The sequence below is a fragment of the Bombus impatiens genome, unplaced genomic scaffold (assembly GCF_000188095.3).
Source record: "Bombus impatiens unplaced genomic scaffold, BIMP_2.2 scf_0203, whole genome shotgun sequence".
In the NCBI taxonomy this organism is placed as follows: Eukaryota; Metazoa; Arthropoda; class Insecta; order Hymenoptera; family Apidae; genus Bombus; species Bombus impatiens.
The window spans coordinates 105,008-116,169 of NT_176622.1; the positions used below are offsets into that span (position 1 = coordinate 105,008).

General features: G+C 44.1%; 1 protein-coding gene across 7 annotated transcripts in view; it reads right to left on the bottom strand.

Moving 5' to 3' along the window:
- LOC100741458 (voltage-dependent T-type calcium channel subunit alpha-1G) overlaps positions 1–9,819 on the bottom strand; it is a 109,139-nt gene extending 99,320 nt beyond the window's left edge. For 5 of the 7 annotated variants that reach the window (XM_024366265.2, XM_033319719.1, XM_024366263.2 and 2 more), the window contains exon 1: positions 8,380–8,801. In XM_024366265.2, coding sequence (XP_024222033.1) covers positions 8,380–8,801 — 422 coding nt within the window. Of the gene's footprint in view, positions 1–8,379 lie in introns of all 7 variants that reach the window. The other 2 variants (XM_033319718.1, XM_033319716.1) reach the window with 1 other exon arrangement.
- Positions 9,820–11,162: the final 1,343 nt, after the last annotated feature.

The following is an 11,162-nucleotide window of genomic DNA, read 5'->3' on the forward strand; positions in this document are numbered from 1 at the left end:
TAAATATACAGGGTGGTTGGTAACTGGGGGTACAAGCGGAAAGGGGGTGGTTCTATGCGAAAAAAGAAGTCGAAAATATAGAATAAAAATTTAAAAATTTTAAAATTTTAAAAATTAAAAAAATAACGTCAATCGAGACAACGATCTGCAGTGAGATCCGTTATAACGAGACGCGATAAAGTGCAGGCGTACCGAGCGAAAATTCAAAGTCGATTTTCTCGAAAACAAAGACTCGAACGAAAAATTTTTATTCTATATTTTCCACTTCTTTTTTCACGTAGAATCACCCCCTTTTCGCTTGTACCACCAGTTACCAACCACCCTGTATAATAAACACAATATGTATCATTTGCAAATTGAGACATTCTCCGGTCTCGTTGCAATGAAATTTGCCAATGAAATTTCGAAATGTTTTATACGATACGCGTAATATAACGTAACATCATTACACGCGATATACGATACGTTTCAATTGTAATACGCGTTATATAATACGCGTTATAAATTGACCAATATTATCACGATAATGGCGTCTCGTTAGGCTGCTAATAAAATTTCAAAACGTTACGTACAACGCGTAAAATTGGTCTCTGACAAGCGTTGAAATACTTTCCTGAGCCGCTGTAAACGACCAAGAAAAGGATTAGTCAGTCGGCGCTAGAACACGGAGATACGAAGCCGAAGAAGTGTCAGGGACGCCGATCGCAGAACCACGCTCCTTTCGAATTCACTGTTCTCGCGATACGACCGATCGATCGAACGAAGCTCGCTGAGCCTGGAGACCTAAATCTCGGTGAAAATCCACCCTTACATTCAGCCGCCTCCGCTCTTTCTTCTCCTTTCGTTGCGGCTGTTCTTCTCGCAATCTCCAGGATTTCCTATGCTTATCGATGATTCATCGCGTTCCACGCGATCGCGGCATGGCCACGCGAGATCGACGAATAAATACCGAGCATAAATGTCGCGACAGAAGCGTCTTCTTTCGTCCCACGAATTGTATTTCCTTCGGACTTCGCCATGGTTTTCATGCAAATAGCGAAATCCTCGAACTTACTGCTAAAGTCGTATCGAGCGGAATTCTGGCCCGAAGACAAATTCCAGAGCACGGCGGTAGCACAGAGTTGGGAGATTTTCCGGCGAGTAGACGCATCGGCAACAACTCGGAGGAATCTCGCTGGCGTGGAATAAAATTAACGTCCGGCTGGAACAATTTTACGAGGGCATTTTACACGAACGAAATTTACGTATCGCTATCGCTCTCAAGTATTTGAACATCTGCGCGATGTTTCTCTTTACAGTTGATCCTCTAGCTCTTGCCATAACCGAGATAAAATATTATACTATCGCTAAGTTGAAACTGGAAGAAGAAATACGCCTGGATCCTTTTGCGTACGTAACGAATGCTTAATACAGTTATATACAGGGTGGTTGGTAACTGGTGGTACAAGCGGAAAGGGGGTGATTCTACGCGAAAAAAGAAGTCGAAAATATAGAATACAAATTTTTTTTTTAATTTTTCCATCGAGACAACGAGTTACAGTGAGATCCGTTATAACGAGACGCGATAAAGTGCACGCGTACCGAGCCAAAATTCAAAGTCGATTTTCTCGAAAACAAAGCATCGAACGAAAAATTTTCATTCTACATTTTCGACTTCTTTTTACGCGTAGAATCACCCCCTTTCCGCTTGTTACCAACCACCCTGCATATATTATCTCGTGAAACATATATGAATTTTTTAAATGTGACTAAAAATACGTATTCCTATCCCTAGCAAAATACCAACGTTGGACAAACACGCTTAATGTCGCTTGATACAAACACCAGCGATTCCTATCTGCCCCCAATTGCTCTTTCTGTTGAGAATATAAATATCGTGTATTTATACCGATCGATCTTAACTATGGTTTTCATCGATATCTACCAACTGTGCTACACGATTGGCTGAGACAAGATCAAAATCAAAATTGAACGAAACAGTCTCATCTGAATCGTATTCGCGTCTACGATCGTTCCAGTATCCGCGTACTTGTAACTGCTAGCGTGACACTCGCGCTAGCGTGATTCCGCTGGGACAGAAACTTCGTCGTAAGGACGAGCGACGAAAGATCCGAATGCGTGCGAGGAAGAGCGATCCCAGGGAACCAGGGCAATCTAAGGCGACGAACAAGGACAAGACCGCGTCGCGACTCGTTGGAAAGTCGCAACGAGACATCCGCAGCGCTCGAAACACGCGGTGATTCCTATTACTTCCGTCTATCTAACGATCCATCGGTAGCCTCTGTCAGCTGTTTCTCATCGATGCCTGGAATCTCATTTACCGAACGCTTAATAGACAATCAGCCGGCCGAAGCGGCNNNNGCGGGGCAAATTGTTTCGATCGACTGCCACTTCCGGCGGCATTCGACGCTGTCGAAGATTGCCTCGTTGACGCTTCGGTCATTCGATTATTTTTCACCCGTTTGTAATGGAGTTCGGCCTCGCGTCGTTGACGACGTGCGCCGCATCGAAAAGAAGAGGAAGAAAAGAGGTCATCGGGCTCCAGGATCGGACGATATCGACGAGGAGGAAACGAAAGAATTGAGCGTTGTTGCGGGGCCGACGCGAATCGTTTCGTTGGGTGTCGCATCCGGCTCCATCGCCGGTGTCCGCGAAATTACCTAATCGATGACTGCCGGACATCTGCGTTCCGTTTCTGTCTCTTTGCGATCGTGCTGCGTTGATCGAGTTCGCTGTTTTCACGACTATGGTCGTCACGAAGAAATGGCGATGGTTTCTCTTACAGTGAGCATACTCGTCGGCCGCGCAAAGTAATTGAAACTTGCTGTTTAAATTGCAGTTCGGTAATTGCGTTAATAACATCGGGAAATAAACCGGTCGTCTCGTCGCAACTTAATTCTATGTTACAACAGCCACTACGTCGGGTATACTCGCCATCGTTTACTTCTTTCCACACATTTTAGACACACGCTTTTCAACGAGGTCGCGATCGCTAACTGGTTAGTCGAAGACGAAACGAATGAACAACAAGTGCGACAAGTTACGTTTCTAGTCTTTTGTGAGACAGCGCTTTTAACTACTTCAGGCTACTGTCAAGCTGATCGATCCGTGTTCATGAATTTTTGTAAAACGGTTAAAGCGAGACGAATGTAACGGAGCAAAAATGTTCCCAACTTCGAACGCGGATGATTCGGGTAACATCGTCGGAAAGAAAGACGTATATGCGATGTAATATTTCGCAAAAATTAAACGTTATGACTGTAGAGTAGATATATTCCGATCTATCGTGGCTCACGAAATATATCAAATGGCTTGGGGCTTGCAAAACATAAAATTCGCGCGCTCCTATTTTATAACGTTATATACAAGTTATATAACAGTAGGCTAAATCGAAAGTAATGTCAATGTTATCGTTTCCGCGTTGTCCAAAATATATAGGAAAATATTTAACATCCGAAATAGAAATCTCACTTTCGCAAATTAATTTATCCGAAGACGACAAGAACAATGCGAAATTCTAAAGTAGATTTTCGAAAATAGCGTTCGTAATAGTCACTTTTCTACGCGTTCCAATTTATCGAGTTAATCGGCACAGCTTCTAATTGCCAGGACCAGTTCATCCGAACGTTAGTCCGTCGCACATTCGTTACAACGATGACCGATCGGATAATGCGATTTATAAAACGCTCAATGACGATTTTATTTCACGAAGCGAATATAAAATTAGCATAAAATTCAGAGATGGTTAAAGTGACGAGCTTCTTTTGACGATGCGCTTTTAGCGACTGATCGTTCTTCCTCTTCTTTTCTTTTTTTCTTCGCGTCATCCGTATAAATGACTGCGTCATCTTACTGGCATTGCCATTTCTTCGAAGACGATCAATTAGATCGAGGTCGATCGAGCGATAGACATCGAACCGTTGCATCCGGTTGCAAACGGGAGCACGAGGAAAACCGTGGCAGCAGGAAGCTTAGAAACGTCAACGAGCGAGCAAGTAGATGCGACTGCACCGTGTCTGAATCATTTATCGGACAATAGTGGTATAACGCGATGATTATGCAGACGCGTCGCTGCATCCAATTCGTACTCCTTGCAGGTTGGAATTATACCAAGATGATATCGCGCGAAGTTGAAATTCTAACGTAAACCACGTCTCTGTGAGACGAGCGAAGACGCGAGACTCTGTCACGTGTTTGCCAATGTTTGCCGGGACGGTGTGTACGACTTTATTACGTCTGAATTTCCTAGCAAACGACGAGACTCGTTTATACTTTCTGGTGTATTTTTGTTAACTTACGTATACGAAGGAACGATTTTTATTCGCCAGTCGACGACAAAATTCACGACGCAACAAAGAGCAAAATATCAGGAAACAAATTGTTTAGGCCGCTGTCGAGGTAAACGTGAAAGCCACGATTTATCGACTGATAATATCGGTACGTTGACAAGTTATAAATCGTGAAATTATAGACTCCCTTTTTACGATTCCATGATTTTTTCACAGACAAGACGGTCGGATAATCCGTGTAATTTCTAACATTCGCTCGTCCAGTTGCACTAGCTCTGCTCGCGCGAACTTGTCGCTATTCTCCTTATCCCAACGTACGATCTGTATTCGAACGAATGTCAGTGACGCCAGGAAGATTCCACGAACGTTGCGGTCTTTGTAAAAGTTATCCTGGAACCTGCCGTGCCGATTACGCACAACGATATTATACGCAAAGATATATAACCTTCGCCTAAATAAAAGAAAAACCTGATAAGGAAGAGGAAGAAACGAAATTTTTAGCCGAGAAACAGAGGAATCTCGGTTGCGTCGGAGAAATTTTGCATCGTTGGAAAATTGAACGGAAGGAAGGAAATTTTGTCGCAAAAAAAACCAGGTCGAGAAGAAATTGCGAGTAAAGAAAAAGGCGCGAAATAGAGTTGCGAGAGGATCGAAGAAAACAGAGCGCTCGTGGTGAAAGGTTCGAAAGGAGGAAAGTGACCATCGACGATGTTAGATTCGAGCGAGAGAAGAAATGGACGCCAGGGGCAGGTAGATAAGCGTTCGTTGAAGGGACAGGCTATATAGTACATAGGGTAGGATAGAGTATAGGTAAAAAGGTACAAGGGAACGTTTGTTCAATTTCTACGGGCAAACGAGAGAGGGATAAAAGCGGTGGAGAATTGCGAAATGCTTGGCCCGCATTCGCAGTAGTTCCAGTCGTCCATTGTCCGCGTGCACAATGGGAATCTTTCTAGCGACGCTTGTTGCTCGGATGCTAGCTGACTAAACTTTGCCCGCCGACCACGTGCGTCCTGCACACCCCGCAATTTCGCGCACAAACAGACACGTATACAAGACGTGTATAACGTTGCAGAGGGAAGAAGGAGGCAGAAATACGTAGAGACAGACGCGTTGGTCGTGTGTTAGTCGGTATCCGTGCAAGCACACTGTGATTCGCCTGGGGATAGGTCAATCAATGACCTATTTAAAACGCCTTCGGTCTGACCTCGCGCACTCTATCTCCTGCCGCTATGGTACGCCGAACCGAGACTCGCAGTTTATGTACGAGTTTAACTTTCCTCATATTCTCGCTTCGATCTCTGTGCCTTCTTTTTTTCCTTGCGAGAACGACGCGTGCTAATGTAGAGAATACCGAAGACTAGTCGACTTCGAAATTAGAAGAGAACTTTATGCGTTGGCTATGTAGGAATTTACCTAGGAATATTTGGTTATAGTTGTTGAATTCATGAAATGCTACAATTATTAAAGGCTGCCTATACTCCGTTTGGAATAAATCCATTTTCTACGATCTTCTCGCGGTCAGCATTTGCCTTCCCCGCCACGTTGCTCTTCTTTTCCTATTAATTAGGATTAGTTGGTTAGATGCAAAACGTATCATATCGCGTATTGCCTGTGTATACAGGGTGGTTGGTAACTGGTGATACAAGCGGAAAGGGGGTGATTCTACGCGAAAAAAAGTCGAAAATATGAAATAAAAATTTTTTTTTAATTTTTCCATCGAGACAACGATCTACAGCGAGATCCGTTATAACGTACGCGTACCGAGCGAAAATTCAAAGTCGATTCTCTCGAAAACAAAGCCTCGAACGGAAAATTTTTATTCTATATTTTCGACTTCTTTTTTCGCGTAGAATCACCCCCTTTCCGCTTGTATCACCAGTTCGCGTTGGTCGTGTGTTAGTCGGTATCCGTGCAAGCACACTGTGATTCGCCTGGGGATAGGTCAATCAATGACCTATTTAAAACGCCTTCGGTCTGACCTCGCGCACTCTATCTCCTGCCGCTATGGTACGCCGAACCGAGACTCGCAGTTTATGTACGAGTTTAACTTTCCTCATATTCTCGCTTCGATCTCTGTGCCTTCTTTTTTTCCTTGCGAGAACGACGCGTGCTAATGTAGAGAATACCGAAGACTAGTCGACTTCGAAATTAGAAGAGAACTTTATGCGTTGGCTATGTAGGAATTTACCTAGGAATATTTGGTTATAGTTGTTGAATTCATGAAATGCTACAATTATTAAAGGCTGCCTATACTCCGTTTGGAATAAATCCATTTTCTACGATCTTCTCGCGGTCAGCATTTGCCTTCCCCGCCACGTTGCTCTTCTTTTCCTATTAATTAGGATTAGTTGGTTAGATGCAAAACGTATCATATCGCGTATTGCCTGTGTATACAGGGTGGTTGGTAACTGGTGATACAAGCGGAAAGGGGGTGATTCTACGCGAAAAAAAGTCGAAAATATGAAATAAAAATTTTTTTTTAATTTTTCCATCGAGACAACGATCTACAGCGAGATCCGTTATAACGTACGCGTACCGAGCGAAAATTCAAAGTCGATTCTCTCGAAAACAAAGCCTCGAACGGAAAATTTTTATTCTATATTTTCGACTTCTTTTTTCGCGTAGAATCACACCCTGTCTGCCTGTACCACCAGTTACCAACCATCCTGTATATATATATGTTGATATAATCGTATTGAAATCGTCTCGTACGATGCAACGACTAATTATAAGACGAAACAGCAGATTTGAATTTGTATCGTACATTTAAAATTTGAAATGCTGTCGAATTTTGCCTAGCCAACGCTGTCGTATCGGATAATTTCTATTCTTGGTCGAACGTCATCCGGATGTGTTAAAAAGATGTGCGATCACCTTGTTTGATCTGCGCGTTTGGATCACCCGTCGATATAACTGCGAAAAAGCCGATGCATTTGGGAAGATCGTACAGGAAACTGACAAAACACAGACGATATTTCATTGAGAAACCACGGCACATATAGAAACATCAGTATCGACGAATGAACGAAACCTTCACGATGAATATATGTTCGAAGTTAATGCTTTGTGTGGCTTTTCGATTTTCTTTTATCTCGAAGCTTAACAGGACTAGCGTGCTATTACGTGTATAGAATAAATCCTACTATAGCGATAATAAAATTGGTACAATAATATAGTGGCTCGTTTCGCCTCGCTTTTTAACGAGTTATTAATTACGATCGAATACGAAGCCGATGTATCCGCGAGATACGAACCATGGGAAAATAGGAGAAAAATTCATTAGATCGAAAAATCTAAGAATAGAACGTACACTGCTTTTTAATCGGCGGAAAATATACGAAGTAGTAGAAAAAGCCGAGCTGATACTCTTTGGAAATTCTCACCGTAGAATTTCGTAGAACATGAAACGATTAAATAAATTCAATACCGTGTTTTACGTCGAAGAAATAGATCGTAAGATTAGTATCAATTAAAATCCCTGAGGTTCTCGTTCTTTCATCACCCTCGGACGACGTAAACGAATAAAATTGAAATAATTTTCCACGCCTGGTTACATCTCATTTCACATCGATGGAATTGTGCGAAGGAGTCCGGTGATAAATATCCACTGAAATTATATGGCGGGACCCGACAGAACGCTGAAAGAACGATACAGCAAAACGTGTATGTAAGAATTGAAAATAAAAAGAGAAGCCCGATTCGATCGCTAACCAGCTAACGTTGTAACCGATAAATCTAAACGACACGCAGGAACCCTCGAAATGCTGCAAGTCCGTAATAAAGATGTTTTACGAGCGTGATGGAAAAAAGATGGAGACGTGCTCGTGATATTCGTTGGGAAAGAATTCTTCGGTTGGGCGGCGTGGCTTCGCTTAGAGGATAAAATAAATCCCAAACGAAGCTCTAGCTACGTTCTCGGATGTTACACGGTAGCACGGATAGCGTGCAACGAAACTTACTTATTTCGTCTCGCGGGCTGGAATAATCTTGGACAAAGCGGTTTTCTCACAGGCAAAAGCGGAATAAAAATAACGATATCACCGTTCGGTAAACGACAGACAGTGGTCGTTACGATCCAAAAGGATATGGATTAGTGATGAGCGCCAGACACCAGTTGCGCGGTCGTGTATTCTGGTCGAGGTATCGCATTGCAACCGGCACGAAACCAGGATAGGGTAGCTCGTCGCCATCCACGTCTACCCCGTCGTCTTCTTCGTTCTCGTCTTCCTCTTCGTCGTCTTGATCGTCGTCGTCGTCGTCGTCCTCGTCGTCCTCGTCGTCCTCGTCGTCCTCGTCGTCGTCCTCCTCCTCCTCTTCCTCCTCCTCCTCCTCGTGTTGTCGGTGCGCGATACGTCTATTGGTCGACTGGCCACCCCCATCTTCGTCCTCGTCGTCCTCGAGATCACTGAGTTGGGCAACGTCACTGTCGGAACCTTGCTCGCCATTCCCTGCCCCGGCAGCTTTACTCGCCGGACGATACCGATATCCTTGAGGATAATGCAACGACATGCTGCTTCCCGGCTTCTAGATCTCGTCCAGCGGTCGACACGAGGATGACGAATCGTTCGGGACGAATCGTTTTCAGCGGCAGCCTGACACGAAGATCGTCTGCGCGGGATAATTCCAAATAGATTTGCTGGCAGATTTATCACCGGGAAGATATTGCCTGAGTTGCGCTGGCGACAACGTAGACGTCGCTGCTCTAAACGACGGGGCCAGGTGAACAGGTAAGAACGACATCGAGGACCCGATGTGTAGTTCGGTCGGTTCTTTCGGCTACCTGCGGTATACCGATACAACGAGCGATACGAAGAACGCGCTTCTCGTACGCTTTACCGGTAGTGACATGCACCGTGCTTTTCGTCACGAATGTCTCGAGATCGAAGAAGCTGCCTCACATCCACTGGCCGCATTTTACGTTGAAGTAGCGACAACGGTGAAATCCAGGTGCGTAACCGTGCGCCTCGCGATGCGCTTGCCCGGTTTCTCTCACCTGCAATTCTCTCTCACCTACGGTTGCCCTGTCGTACGGAGGTCGCAGCTCACCTGCTACCAAGCAAGGTGATCACTCGCGGTCAGTGTCGGCACAACGATTCTTCTTCGAACGATTAACGATCGAAGCTTTTGTTTTCGCGATGACGATGATCGAGAGAGGAACGACGTCGAAGGACGACCGAGGAACCGAGCGATAGAACCACCTGCCGTGTAAAACGTCTGTTTGTGCGTGTGTGTGCGCGCGCGCGTGTGTGTGTGCGTGCGTGTGTGTGTGTGAAACGAAGTCCCGAGGGAGACACTTTTTGGCAGCAAGATGGAAAGGCAAAGCGCGTGAGTGGCGCGTGGTACGTCGCGTGGCAGCCCCGTTAAAAACGATCCAGCTTCCCAACCCTTCTTTGGGAACGTAGCATTTAGCCTATTTCTGACTCGATAACTCGATCGCGCGCGACTAACGACCACGAATCGGCCTACCTGAAGAAATTATATCCCTATAAGAACCGCGACCCATATCAAACTGTTGGCGAACGTGCGCGTCGACGGTGCCCGGCGCAGCGTCGACCGGTGACTGAAAAAAACGTCGAACATCCTTGTCGACGGAACGAAACGCATGCGCGACCCTTCCGTCTAGGCGTCCCTCGCTCATCCGCTTCACGACCTTCTGCATCCTCCCTCGAGAAGATCAGCAGATCCTCCTACTCTCCTCCCTCTCTCTCTCTCTCTCTCTCTCTCTCTCTCTCTCTCTCTCTCTCTTCTTTTCTTTCCTCTCTCGTTGGTTCGTTCGCGGTGACCTCTCCGTGGTCGTAGATAATGTACTCGAACCGCGAAGAAGAAAGGAAGAGATAATCAGAAGCAGGCAAGGAGGCGCAGGCAAGCACAGAAAAAGAGAAGCTGATCTTATAGCTACTCGTCTCGAGATCTTGTCGCTTTGGTTTTCACTGCCGATAAAGTGCCACGCGTGCTCCTTTTTTTTTTTCTTTTCTTCTCCTTTTCGAACAACGCGTTTTATCTCGTAGCTGGTACATGTGACAGACTCGATACCAATTAATAGAAATTCGTTGCAGCCGTCGGAGATGACGATCGACGACAGAGAGCGTTGTTTATTATGAATCGTATTTTTTTACGTAGACAAGCAAATACTTGGACGTTGACGAGCCATTGTCGGTATACGATCTTTCAAGGCCTAACTTTAAAGAAGATGAACCGAAACGATCTTAACGACCGAGACGTGCACGTGCAGTGACTGTCCAGATTACAACCTTACCGCTATATTTAAATGTGATCAGTATATTTGTATATCTGTATGTATGTGTGCATTTTCTCTCTTTTTATACGATTATTTATTTGCAGAACGAATTATGTATGTAAAATATATATATATATTTTTTTACATACATATGTATATATATAGATAGATAGATATAGGGTTGTTAATAGTAAATATCTGATCCTTCTTATTTCAGCTTTCTTCCCGCTTTCTTCTCTTAGCGTGTCTACCAATCTCTCTCTTCCTCTAGTGGTTCATATACCGTGTCTATTTTCGGTTGGAATTCAACGCGAGATTTTGCGGTAGGCACCGTATTATGTATCGTTCCCAACAAAAGTTCGCCAGTAATCAAGAACCGATATATGAAAAATGATTATGGTTTAATTGTAAATATGATATATTTATCATTACCATATTAAATCGTTGGGTGTAGAAATTACAAATGAGTCGTACGCAATTATTTGTACACATTTATTTTATTCAAAGAAAAAACATTTATATGTACAAGCATATCCAACAAGTGTTATTCTTAATAATATAACAAATTCCATTGATGCTGCTGCAAATTATGATACAATACATACATGTAACTTGAGATTCGTTAAATTGTA